This window comes from Mustela putorius, unplaced genomic scaffold (genome assembly GCF_011764305.1).
Source record: "Mustela putorius furo isolate JIRA1106 unplaced genomic scaffold, ASM1176430v1.1 tig00000198_pilon_pilon_pilon, whole genome shotgun sequence".
Taxonomy (NCBI): domain Eukaryota; kingdom Metazoa; phylum Chordata; class Mammalia; order Carnivora; family Mustelidae; genus Mustela; species Mustela putorius.
In genome coordinates, this window is record NW_025421311.1 from 5,668,136 (window position 1) to 5,682,439 (window position 14,304).

General features: G+C 36.0%; 1 protein-coding gene across 3 annotated transcripts in view; it reads right to left on the reverse strand.

Moving 5' to 3' along the window:
* CUNH11orf65 (chromosome unknown C11orf65 homolog) overlaps nt 1-14,304 on the reverse strand; it is a 65,008-nt gene that overhangs the window by 41,805 nt on the left and 8,899 nt on the right. For all 3 annotated transcript variants that reach the window (XM_004764404.3, XM_004764403.3, XM_004764402.3), the window contains exon 2: nt 7,245-7,334. In XM_004764404.3, the coding sequence (XP_004764461.1) occupies nt 7,245-7,325 (81 nt within the window). In that variant the 5' untranslated portion in view covers nt 7,326-7,334. The remainder of the gene's footprint in view (nt 1-7,244; nt 7,335-14,304) is intronic.

The following is a 14,304-nucleotide window of genomic DNA, read 5'->3' on the forward strand; positions in this document are numbered from 1 at the left end:
GGTGCCATGATTTTAGACTTTCCAGAATCCAGAACTGTAAGAAATAGATTTCTGTTATTTATAATCTACCCAGTCTATTGTACTTTGTGATAGCAGCCCAAATGGATTAACACAGCTACCAAAGATGTGAATAGAATGATTAACTAATTTGATCTAAATATGTCAGTATACATTTTTTCCTCATGTTCACATTTCCAAATTACATTTGGAACATTTCCAAAAATAAACTTTTTCTAGGTCAGGCAAGTTTCCACAAATTTCAGGTTATTGAAATCATATAAATAACTGACTTCAGTGGAATGAAATCTGAAAACCAATAACAGAAAGGTAATTAGAAAACTCCTAAATATTTGGTAATTAAGCAACATACTTTTCAAAAAAATCCTTTATTTATCTGAGAGAGAAAGCACAAGCAAGGGGAGGGGGAGAGAGAGAAGCAGTCTTCCCACTTAACAAGGAGCCCAATGTGGGGCTCTATCCCAGGACCCTGAGATCATGACTTGAGCCAAAGGCAATGACTTAACCCACTGAGCCACCCAGGAACCCATAAACAACACACTTCTAAATAACTCACAGGTCAGGATGCCTGGCTGGCTCATTTGGTAGAGCATGCACTCTTGATCTTGGGGTGATGAGTTTGAGCCCCATGTTCGGTGAAGGATTACTTAAATATAAAATTCTTAAAATCAATCAATCATGGATCAAAAAAATCACAATGGAAATTATAAAATATTTTAAACTGAAATGTAATAAATATATGACATATCAAAACCTGTGAGATATATCTAAGGGAATGCTCAGGGAGAACGTAATAGCTTTAAATACGTATATTATTAAAAAAGAATAAATGGGGGCGCCTGGCTGGCTCAGTGAGTTTGAGCCTCTGCCTTTGGCTCAGGGTCCTGGAATTGAGCCCCGCATCGGGCTCTCTGCTCAGCGGGGAGTCTGCTTCCCTCTCTCTCTGCCGGTCTCTCTGCCTACTTGAGATCACGGTCTGTCAAATAAATAAATAAATAATCTTAAAAAAAAAAAAAGAATAAATGTGTAAAATCTAAGATCTAATGTTCCCTCTCAATAAGTATGAAACAGAACAGCAAATCAAATTCCCTCAAAAAATGAAGGAAAACACAATAAAGTTCATCAATTAATGAAATGTAGAGTTAAAACAGAAAGCCAAGAAAGCCAAAACCAGGTTTTTTTCTTTTAATAACGACTAAGACAGATATAGAAAAATAAGGAGAAAAACACATACAAGCAATATCATCCCAGATCTTATAGACATTAAAAGTATAGTGAGAGGAGACTAAACAATTTTAGGCAAATAAATTTGACAATTTTAAGAAAATGGACAGATTCCTTGAAAAGAAACACCAAAATGGGCATAAGAAGAAATACAGTTTTGAATAGTCCTGTATTATTAAAGAAATGGAATCCCTAATTAGAAATTTTTCATAAAGAAAACTCCTACATACAATATTTTGCCAACGTATTCTCCTCTTTATAGAAGAAACAGCATTAATCACACAAATTCTTTCTGATAATATAACAGAAGTATTTCCCAATTTATTAGGCCAGCATAATCTTGATATCAACAGCTGAGAAGGATATGACAAAAAAGAAAAATTACATTCATGAGCAAATATGCAAAAATCCTAAATGAAGTTGATGAAAGAAATTTTCTATTTTTAATGCCTATGGGTCCTGTTCCTGGACTTCAGGGCAGGCTACACCTTAACATTTAGCAAGGTCAAAGTAACTAGGCAAAACTTCAAAGCATGGATTCTATTTCTTCCCTGAGTACACACTGTATATCTGCTTTGTTAAAGAAAATAAACAGAAAGGAACGTTCTGAACATGAAAGAGAAAGAAGAAACTTCCCTGATTCCGCTAAAACTGAAGTCTAAGCCCTGCATATACAGGAAACTTAAAGGTCTGCAATTTCCTAAAATGTTCTTTGTCTAATAATTTGTAACTCTTTATGTAACTCTTTATGTATAAAATGAATAAAATCTTACACCAAATGTTCTCCCTTATCAAAGGGCTCTCTTCTTTGTGAAGATTGTATCCAGGACAGCTGTTCTAACTTGGGCTTGAATGAAACTCTTTTTTTTCCTAGAAATTCTAACAGATTTGTTCATTTGTGTCAATAACATTTATCAGATCAAATCCAGGATATATCAAAAGGGTAATAAAACATCAGTGAAGTAGAATTTTTTCCAGGAATGCAAGGCTGGTTTAACATTTGGATATCAATCAATGAAATTCACCACATAAAAAGAATGAAGAAAACAGACCAAATGATCATACAGTAAACACAGCAAAAGCATTTGATAAAATTCAACACATAGAGTTTTCATAACAAAAATAAAAAGCAAACTAGGAATAAAGTTAAATTCCCCAAACTGATGTTAAGTTTTTAAAAAAAAACTACAAGTAACATCTTAACTAATGGTGGAATATTACATGCTTCTGTGTTCAACAAAAGGGCAAGAATGTCCATAATTGCTGCCTCTATTCCATCTTGCACTGGAGGGTCTAATCAGTGCAAAAACGAAACAAAAGGTATAAAGTTTGCAAAGAAAAAAGTAAAAGTTATCATCCAAGGATGACATACTTAAGTGGAAAATCCAAAGGAATCTATAAAAAAGCAATTAGAAATAAGTGCATATTAGGTCAGCAGGCAAAAATAAACTACATTTTATAAACTAGAAATGAACAATCAGAAAATAGAATTTAAAAATAATACCACTTACAGTGGTGTCAAGAAATGTCAAATACCCAGAAGTAAAATGAAAGATGTTTAAAACTTCTACACTGCAAACTACAAAACATCCCGGAGGGAAAAAAAATTTTTTTGAAGATTTTTATTTATTTGTCAGAGAGAGAAAGAGAGAGAGAGAAAGAGCAGCAGGCAGAGGGAGAAGCAGATTTCCCACTAAGCAGGGAGCCCAATGCAGGACTTGATCCCATGACTCCAGGATCATGACCTGAGTGGAAAGCAGACACTTAACCAATTAAGCCACCCAGGCTTAATTTATTTATCTAATAAATAAAGATATGTACCATGTTCATGAAAACTCAGTGTAGAAAAATTCAGTTTTCTCCCAAACTGATCTACTGATTCAATTTAATTCTAATTATATAATCTCCATAATGATTTTTTAAAAAATTAATGAATTGATTCTATAATCTACATGGAAATGCAAAAGCCCTAGAATAGCTATGACAATCATGAAGAACAAAGTTGGAGGACTGTACTGCCATATACCCATACTTCTGATAAAGCTACAGTTACCCAGACAGTGTGGTATTGACTCAAATAAAGACAAATAGACCAACACAACTGAGCAGAGACTATAGAAACACTTCACATATATGATTACATGATTTAAACAAAGGCACCACTGTGATTTACTATGGAAAGGATGGCATTTTCAGTAAAGGTACTTAATCATTTGGTTATCTATAAAGACAAAAATGAACTTTGTTTATACCTCTCATCATACACAAGCATTAATTTGAGATGGATATTGGATCTCAATCTATAACTAAAGCAACTAAGCCTCTAGGAAAAAAACAAAAACAAAAAAGAAGGATATCTTCTGGCTTCAGGTTACATAAACAATCCCCTCAGATTTATTTCAAATATTTGACATGTAATACAGTGCTGGGTGAGTCGGGTGTCCACCTTGGGATCTCATTCCCCACTGGGGAAAGGAAAGGCCCAGTGGGCTCCTTAGGGCTGCCTTGTGCCAAGTGATGTGATCAAAGTGAAAACCCTCCTCTTATCCTTCTAATGTGGTCCTTGTCTCTCTGGTCCTTGGCTCTGGGATTTTCATAAGAATGCTTTCTACGGATAGTGGCTAGTTGGTCTCCTTATGAGGCAACTGAAATTGAGAATGTCACCTCTTTAGGCAAATATTTTTTTTAAAAAGATTTATTTACTTATTTTAGATAGAGAAGGACAGCACGAAGAAGGGAGGGCAGAGGGAGAGAACGCATCTCAAGCTGTCTGCACTTATGGAGCCCGAAGTGAGGCTTGATTTCATTACATGGAAATCATGACCTAAGCCGAAATCAAGAGTTGGACACTTAACTGAAAGCTGCCCAGGTGCCCCTAGGCAAATATTTCTTAAACAGGGCTCAGAAAACACTAACCATAAAGAACAAGTGATAAATCAGATTTAATGAAAATTCAAGACTTCTCATTATCAAAAAACACCTTTAAGAATGAAATGAGGCCAGTCTGAAGAAAATATCTGCAACACATGTATTCAATAAAGGACTTCTGTTCAGGATATCGGAGAGACTCCTCCAAGTGAATATTGGCAGTGTAATAGTAGATGTGATGGGATTTGTGGATTTGAAGATTGGGGGGACAGGTTAAAAAGAGGGGGGTAGGGATATTTATATCCTCACCATATATAATAAGAAGTCACATCATGTTATGTTAGCATGATGGAACAAGAAACAAAGGCTTAAATATCCTTTAAAGAAAGAAGGTAACAATAAAAACAAGAAAGAAAGAAGGTAACGGATAGAGGAACTAAAAAAATAATCCCACATGACACTGTGTAAGGGATAAGCAAGATAAGCTCTCAATTTTCTTTGCAGAAAGTCAACAAGTCACTTTGGTAAATAAAAGATAATTATCCAAGCATATTATGCAGAAACACAGAAATTACTACTACAGATCTAAAACAAAAAAATGGTTAAAAGTGGTTGCCTTTAGGATATGAGGGTAGAGAAGACTAGGAGGGGCTAAAAGAAGTGCTTTTATTTCTAAGTTCTTCTACACTATTTTACTTAAAAATACATTATTTTGATCTAAAATATGCAAATATTGGGGCGCCTGGGTGGCTCAGTGGGTTAAAATATTCAAATGTGAGAAAACGCCTTCATTTACATTAGTTTGACTCTGCAGATTATTCATTTATAGGGCCCTGTAATATGTTAAAATGACGCTTCCTTATTTAGAAGTCATCCTCTAAACCATCTGAAACAGAATGATTCTAGACTTAAGATCAAATGTGTTCTCTTTGAATCTCAAAACTTTTAAAATTATCCTTATATTTGAACCATGGCTTCCATGGTTAGCTTTTTTTCAGTTTCTAAACACTTTTCAAACTGTGCAGTCATACCTTCTGTTGCAGGAGGTACCATTTTATCTCCAAATATACCCCCTTAGCTATTCAACATACTGATCTTATCTAAACCGATCACCATTTTTATTTCCTTCATTTTTTCCTTTCTCATTCTCTTTCTCTCTCTCTCTCTCTCTTTTTTTTTTTTTTAACATCATTTAATGTTTCTCTTAAATATCAGTTGATCCTTGCTTGTGCATTAATACTTAAGAATGAAGGTCTGAGGGCACCTGGGTGCCCTGGGTGGCTCAGTGGATTAAAGCCTCTGCCTTCAGCTCGGGTCATGATCCCTGGGTACTGGGATCCAGCCCCGCATCAGGCTCTCTGCTCAGTGGGAGCCTGCTTCCTCCTCTCTCTCTGCTTGCCTCTGCCTGCTTGTGATTTCTGTCAAATAAATAAATAAAATCTTAAAAAAAAAATGAAGGTCTGTGTCAATTCTTCAGGGGAACTAGTTGGAATATCCTGGGCTTTTTTGTAAGTCTCCTATTTCGCCATTGTTCTCACACATGAATGGGAAGGTGGTCTGGGAGCTTTGTACTGTGTATGGAATTAGACAATCAACAGACTTTTGGCGGGGGTATGGTTAGGTAGCCAGCAATCCAGCAGGGTGTCTTTCAAATACTAAAATTAAGAGACTTTTACTGTGGAGCCAAATCTGCAAAAGAATTAGCTTTTCCAAATAGTTCATTTAATTTTTTAAAAAAGAGATAAGTCATCAGGGTTTTTCCCCCTTAGGGTACATATCCATCTATGAGCAAATTTTTTGACCTATGGTAAATATCCATCTACCTGTTGCTTTGGGGCTTGAAGTGACAGGGCAGACAACTGCCACAGCTGTCTTACATACACTTAAGCCCCTTGCCTACGATCCTTCTCCTTCCAGTTCTTTCAAATTGCTAACTCCAAATGGATAGGCTTTCTAGGATCCCAGTGACAAACCAGCTCTCTCACTGGAGCCTCTCTGAAGTGTGGCGAGGCAAGTCTTCTACACAGTTCTATCCAACGGGACTCAACGATCTATTTTTGGTTTTCCAAAAATGAGATAAAATTAATCTGCTCACGAAGTCCCTTCTCCCTGGTATGGGTTAACTTTCTGTGTATTGTCATTTTAATAGGGGCAAAAAGTAAAGATGTGTGCTCTGTCCACCATCTTTTTAAGATACACATATACACACGCTTGTCTGTTTATATACAGGGCTTCTCTACTAAAACTCCTTAAGGGCAAGGAGGTATTATAAAGTTCTTCGCTAGGAATATAAAAGGTATACAAAGTAATGTTGGTTGGATTGGATGTGGGATAAAGGAAGTTACAAATAACAGAAAAGCTTAAGCCGAGCTAACAAGTAGACTAGTAGAAACCATCAAAGGGATAGATTTTGAAAGCAAATTATTTTAGTATTAGAAATCAATACTTACGGATTTTATGGCTTTGAAAGAGGCAAAAGAAACAACTAATGGAAGCTATTTTGCAAGACTTGATGAGCCAAAACAAAGGTATTCTTGTGTGCCAGAAACAGAGTCATACCACTTCACACAAAATTATCAAACACAGAAATGTTGCTGCTGTCACAGAGGAAAGAGCAGAGTCATTTCAGCTGTTGGCTCTCACCCAACTAGGTAAATCAACTCGGAATAATCCTTACACCAATGGGACCAGCTATACCCATACTAAAGCATGATGAATAAACGCATTAATTCAGACACAGTTCATTATTTAAACATTGTCTTCAAAAGTAGGTACTCAGTAAATATTTAATGAGTGAATGTATCCCTAACACCTGCTCAAAAACCTGATTCCTGAGTCAAGAAATAAAGTTTTAGAGGTGAAAGCCAAATAACCTTATTAGTGATACTTACATTGATCATAGCCATTATCCAGGGCCTGGCCCTGATATGGAGCTGGTAAGGATTTGTGAGGTTAACAAGATGATTAGTGTTAACTTTTTGAACTTCTAAAAAAATGTGTGCTTTGAAAGCAAAGGGTAGTACACAAATCCATAAGTATACTAAAAACTATTGAACTGTACACTTTCAACAGCTGAACCTTATGACATATAAATTATACTATAATCAAGTTTCAAAAAAATGAAATAAACTCACAAGGTAACACTTCCAGGCCTTCTGAATGACTCTGGCAGCTTCATCCCTCTCTGTAAGTTCTGACTCCTCTTCCCATGGCATTTGAAAGACCTAACAGAAGCAAAAAAACCATATGCTCAAAATTTTTTTATGAACTCCATTATGAAACTCATTAGAACTCAAGAAAAACAGAAGATTAATAAAGGAAATAATACAGATGATATTTGGTATCAAAATAATTTTATAAAAATTATTACCTACTTTTAATTTTATGTATTTTATAAAAATTGTTACCTACTATTGATTGCCTATATGTTCCAATTTCTCTTTTCTAATTTAAACAAGAATCTTGCATAGCAGATTTTGCCAATTTGCTTGTGTTAGAGATGAGGAGACTGCACTTCAAGGCCAAAGGTCAAATAGTGATTGACTAAGCCAGTATTAAACCCAGGTCATTTTTCTCTTGAAATCCATGACCTTTTATGTCCTCATTCAATGACTTCATTTTTTAAAGATTTATTTGACAGAGAAAGAGAGAGAGAGAGAAAGCACAAGCAGGCAGAGAAGCAGAGGGAAAGGGAGAAGCAGGCTAAGAAAGGAGCCCAACATGGGGCTTGATCCCAGGATCATGTCCTGAGGCAAAGGCAGATGCTTAGCCAACTGAGCCACCCAGGTGCCCCCCAAAAAGCTTTTCTTAATCAACATGCACAGTTTCATTCCAAATTCATCCAGGCTTCTAACCTAGAATTACAAATGCTATAGAATTTTTCTTACTGTGTAACTCGTAAATGTGTTGACAAGTTAATAAATCATACATTAAATTGTCAGAAAAAGAGATGAAGCCTGACCACTAAGAAGCAAAACAAAACCACTAGTTCTATCCATAGTTTTTATCAATACTGTGAAGAAATAAGTAATGGGAGAAGTCAGAAAATCATAGCTTATGAGTCCTTAAAGAAGTTGCAGCAGACAGAGGATTCCAGAAAGTGGAATAGGAAGTGCCAGGAATCTCTTTCCCCACCTAGACAACTACACTGGCAGAATTTAACTATTTAACTATTTTGGAACTCTGGAAGCTACTGAAGGCTTGGAAGGCTTGGGGGGTAAACTGTGGTTAACTCCGGTCAATATTGGCTCTTAGCCCAGTCCTAGCTATCCACTCCCTCACCTCAGCCCCAGCAGCAGCAGCTGTGTACATATTCCTGGAACAACTTGCACACAGATTGTGGGAGTGGGGGTGGAGAGAAAGGACTCTGTCCAGGAAATATAGGAGATCTGTGTTGGGGTTGTTGGTTGCTGCTTCTGATCACAGAGGTGCAGACAAACAGGAGGGCAGTCATTGGTGCTGTATGTTCACCCTCCACCATTGTTGCAAGCCCTTCCCATCTACCAACTTCCAGGGAATTTAAAGGGTTTTTCCTTCCTGCTATGTTGTTCCCCTTCCTCCCTTTGGAAGGCAGGCATTCAAAACTAGGACATTCAAAAATAACTAAATATATGGAGAATATTAGAAAGTGACCAGTCATTCCAGGGAAAGGCACAGACTCAGAAAACTGAGAAGATCTTAGGTTTAAAATTCAGGCTGATTCTTTTTTTTTTTAAGGTTTTTATTTTTATTTTTATTTATTTATTTTTTTTTAAAGATTTTATTTATTTATTTGACAGACAGAGATCACAAGTAGGCAGAGAGGCAGGCAGAGAGAGAGAGGAGGAAGCAGGCTCCCTGCTGAGCAGAGAGCCCGATGCAGCGTTCGATCCCAGGACCCTGAGATCATGACCTGAGCCGAAGGCAGCAGCTTAACCCACTGAGCCACCCAGGCGCCTGAAGATTTTTTTTTTTTAATTTATTTATTTGTCAGAGAGAGAGCGAGCGAGAGCGAGCACAGGCAGACAGAGTGGAAGGCAGAGTCAGAGGGAGAAGCAGGCGCTCTGCGGAGCAAGGAGCCCGACGTGGGACTCGATCCCAGGACGCTGGGATCATGACCTGAGCCAAAGGAAGCTGCCTAACTAACTGAGCCACCCAGGCGTCCCTTCAGGCTGATTCTTGTCTGATCCTTGTAAGCTGCAGAAACAGACTATAGCAATTTAAAAAAATAATAAAAATACCACACACAGTAAACTCTGAGGAAAGGAAAGAAAGCTGATTTCCAGAGTTCTTGTATTATTAAATTTGAATTTCCAGCTTTCAACAACAACAACAACAACAAAAACAAGGCATATAAAGAAACACGAAATGATGGCTCATTCTAGGAAAAAAATAAATCAAAAGAAACTCAACCTGAAAAAGACCTGATGGCAGGTCTACTAGACAAAGACCTTAAAGCAACTGTCTTAAAGATGCTCAAAAAATTAAAGGAAGACATGGAGAAAGTCAAGAAATGATGCATAAAATGGAAATATCAAGACAGAGATGAAACCTAAAAAGAGACTCTGAAGCTGAAAAGTAGAATAACTGAAAGCAACAATTTATTAATGGAAATCAAAGGCACAGTTGAACAGGTAGAAGAAACAATCAGCAAACCTGAAAATAAACCAAAGGAAACTGTCAAGTCTGAAAAATAGAAAAAAAGATTGAATGAAAGTGAATAGAACCCAAGAGACCTATGGCACCGCAGTAAGGAGATCAACATGCACATTGTGGGAGTCCCAGAAGGAGATGAGGAAAACAAAGGGAAAGAGAAGGTATCTCAAGAAATAATGGCTGAAAAATGCCAAATTTGATGAAATATATGAATATCAACATCCCAGAACCTCAACAGACTCCAAGTAAGATCAATGCAAAGATATATCCACAACAAGACACATTATAATTAAACTCTTGAAAGTGAAAGATAAACTATTGAAAACAGCAAGAGATAAGTGATTCATCACATAGAAGGAATTTTTAATACATTAACAGATTTCTCATCAGAAACTTTGGAGGCCAGAAGGCAGTGGGTTAATATATTCAAAATGTTTAACAACAAAAGTGTAACCCAAGAATCCTGCATCTAGCAAAACTGTCCTTTGAGAATAAGGGAGAAATGAAGACATTCCCAGGTGAACAAAAGCTCTAAGAGTTCACAGCTATGAGACTTGTCTTGCAAGAAATGTTCAAGAGAATGCTGCAGGGAAAAATGAAAGGACACTTGACAGTAACTCAAAGTTATATGAAGAAATAGAAATTCCAGTAAATGTAAATACACAGGTAGTTATAGAAGCTAATATTATAACTATAATTTGTAACTATTTTTTTTTACAAAATTTAATAGAACAGTATTTTTTAAAAATTATTATTCTAAAAACTAGTATTATTGTAACTTTGGTTTGTAATTCCACATACTGTTTAATTTAAAAGACAAATAATTAAACTATTAGATTTTGTTTTGGGGCACACAATGCATAAAGATGTAATCTGTAACATCAACAATTGAAAGGAGTTGGGATGGAGCTATAAAAGAGGAGTTTTCTATGATAATGAATCCACAATGGAGGGTTATAACTTTAGGATGTTAAATGTAATCCCCATGGTAACCACAGCTATAGAGTAGCTGGAAACAGCTATAGAGTATACACAAAGGGAAATGAGAAATGAATTTAAATGTTTTGCCAAAAAAAAAAATCAACTAAACACAAAAGAAGATAGTAATGCAGGAAATGATTAAAAAGTTATGAGGCAGGGACATCTGGGTGACTCAGTTGGTTTAGTGTCTGCCTGCAGCGTAGGTCATGATCACTGGGTCCTGGGTTCACATTCCACTTCAAGCTCCCTGCTTAGGCTGCTTCTCCCTCTGCCTGCCGCTCCTCCTGCTAGTGCTCACTCATTCTCTGTCTCTGACAAGTAAGTACATAAAATCTTTTTAAAAAAGTTACAAAGCATAGGGGCGCCTGGGTGGCTCAGTGGGTTAAGCCTCTGCCTTTGGCTCAGTCATGATCCCAGGGTCCTGGGATTGAGCCCCGCATTGGACTCTGCGCAGCGGGGAGCCTGCCTCTGCCGACTTGTGATCTCTGTCTGTCAAATAAACAAAATATTAAAAAAAAAAAAAAGTGACAAAGCATAGAGAAAACAAATAGCAAAGACAGAAGTAAGGCCCTTCTTATCACTAATTACTTTAAATGTAAGTGGTTTAAACTCTCCAATCAAAATACAGAGATTTGCAGCATGAATAAAAACACAAAATCCAACTATATGCTATGTAAAATCGACTCACATTAGATTCAAAGACACAAACAGACTGAAAGTGAAAAGATGGAAAAAGCTATTCCATGCAAATGGTAACCAAAAGAAAGGAGTGATGGCTATCTTAACATCAGACAAAACAGACTTTAAATCAAAAAAGTTTAAAATAGACAAAGGACATTTTGCATTAACAAAAGGTTCAATGAAGTAAGAAAATATAACAAACATTTATGCATCTAATAATAGACCAGCAAAAATATATGAAGCAAAAAATGACAGAATCGAAGGGAGAAATAGACATATATATGCCATAGACATATATAGCTTTACTATAATAGTTGTAGATTTCAATATCTCATTCTCAACAATAGATAGAATAACCAGACAGAAATAAATAAGGAAACAGAGGACCTGAACAACACAATATATCCATTTGATCAAACAAATATAGAATATTCTTCTCAAGTGCACAAGGGACCCTTTCCAGGACAGACTATATATTAGGCCACAAATTTATATCTTTTTTTTTAAGATTTTATTTATTTATTTGACAGAGATCACAAGTAGGTAGAGAGGCAGGCAGAGAGAGAGAGAGGAAGCAGGCTCCCTGCAGAGCAGAGAGCCCGATGCAGCGTTCGATCCCAGGACCCTGGGATCATGACCGGAGCTGAAGGCAGAGGCTTTAACCCACTGAGCCACCCAGGCGCCCCCTCAAATTTATGTCTTAATGTATTATGAAAGATAGTTATCATACAAAGTATCTTATCAAAGTACAATAGAATGAAGTTAGGAACCAACAAGTAAATTTACACATTTGTGGAAATAAAACTGTGGATCAAAGAAGAAATTACACAGGAAATTAGGAAAATGAAAACTAAAACTCAACATATCAAAACTTACAGAAAGCAGTAAAAGCAATGTTAAGAGGGAAACTTAGAACTATACACAAATTAAACAAGAAAGATCTCAAATCAGTATCTAACTACAACTTACAGAACTAGTAAAGGAACAAAAAACTAAACCCAGAGCTAGGAGAAGATTAGAACAGACATAAAAGAAATAGAGAACCGAAAAACAATAGAGTAAATCAATGAAACCAAAATTGATTCTTTGAAAAGATCACTCAAGAGACAAATCTTTAGTTCAAAGGATAGAGAAAAAAATTACTTTTGGTAATTTAGAAATGAGATGAGGATATTACTACTGGTTCTACAGTACTATGAACAATGAATCATAATTTATAGTCATGTTTGATAACCTGATGAAACTGACAAACTCCTAAAAACACAAAACCTACCAAGACTAAAACACAAAGAAATAGAACATCTGATTAAACCTATAACTAGAATAAGGAGATAGAATCAGATCAAAAATCTCCCAACAAATAAATCAGATAAAAAATATCCCAACTAAAAATGCCCTAAACTTGACTCCACTGTGAATTCTAACAAACATTTAAGGAACTAATACCAATCCTTCTCAACTTTTCCAAAAAACTGAAGGGAAGAGAACACCTTGATTCTATGAGGCCGGCATTACCCTGATACCAAAGCCAGACAAAGACACTGTAAGAAAACTACACATCAACATTCCTATTAACATCGATGCAAAAATCCTCAACAAAATATTAGCAAACCAAACTTGGCAGCATGTAAGTGAATTACACACAATAAACAAATTGGTTTTATTCCTGGAATGCAAGGGTGATTAAATATACAAATACTGATCAATGTAATATACCACATTAACAGAGTAAAAGAAAAAGCCCACATGATTATCTCCACTGCAAACAAAACAAAACAAAAAACCCCACCATTTGACAAAATTGAACATCCTTTCATGAAAACCCTTAACAAACTAGAAATAAAAGGAAAATGCCTCAATGTAATAAAAACTATGTATGAAAATCCCATAGTGAACCTGATATTCAGTGGTGAAAGACTGAAATTTTGCCTCTGACATCCAGAACAGGGCAAGGTAGTTTACTTTTACTGGCTCTGTTCAGCATTGTACTGGAAGTTCTAGCCAGAGAAATAAGGCAAGAAAAACAAATAAATGGGACTCAAGTGGGAAAGGAAGAAGTAAAATCATCTCTATTCTGGATAATATGATTTTAAATATAGAAAACCTAATTATTCCAGAAAAAAACTTTTAGAATTAAAAAACAAACTCAACAAAGTAGCAGGGTATGAAGCCACCACATGAAAATTAGTTGCATTTCTCTACAATAACAATGAACAGTCTGAAATAGTAATTACAAAAATAATTATATATATATATAAGCATCAACTAGAATAAAATACTTAGGAATTACTTTCATCAAGTGAAAACACAATGAAAACTACAAAAAAATGAAATTAAAGAGACGTAAATAAATGAAAATGCCATTCCATGTTCATAGATCGGAAGACTTAATATTTTTTAAGATGTCAATACCACCTAAAATGATCTACAGTTTGAATGCAATCCCTAACAAAATTCCAATGACATTTTTTTCCAGAAATACAAAAGCCCACTTCAAAGTTTATATGGAATCTCCAGAGACCCAGAATAGCCAAAACAACTTTGATAAAGAAAGATCAGTGATGTTGAGTAAAATAAGTCAAGGAGAGAGAGAGAGTCAATTATCATACGGTTTCACTCACCTCTGGAGCATAGGAAGTAATATGGGGGACATTAAGAGAAGGAAAGGAAAAGTGTATTGAGGGAAGTTGGAGTGGGAGATGAACCACGAAAGACTGTGGACTCTGAGAAACAAACTGAGGGTTTTGGAGGGGAGTGGTAGGGGGTTGGGTGAGCCTGGTGGTGGGAATTAAGGAGGGCATGGATTTCATGGAGCACTGGGTGTGGTGCATAAACACTGAATCTTGGAACACTGAAAAAATTAAATTAAATTAAAAAAAAAAAAAGAAGCTGAAGGAC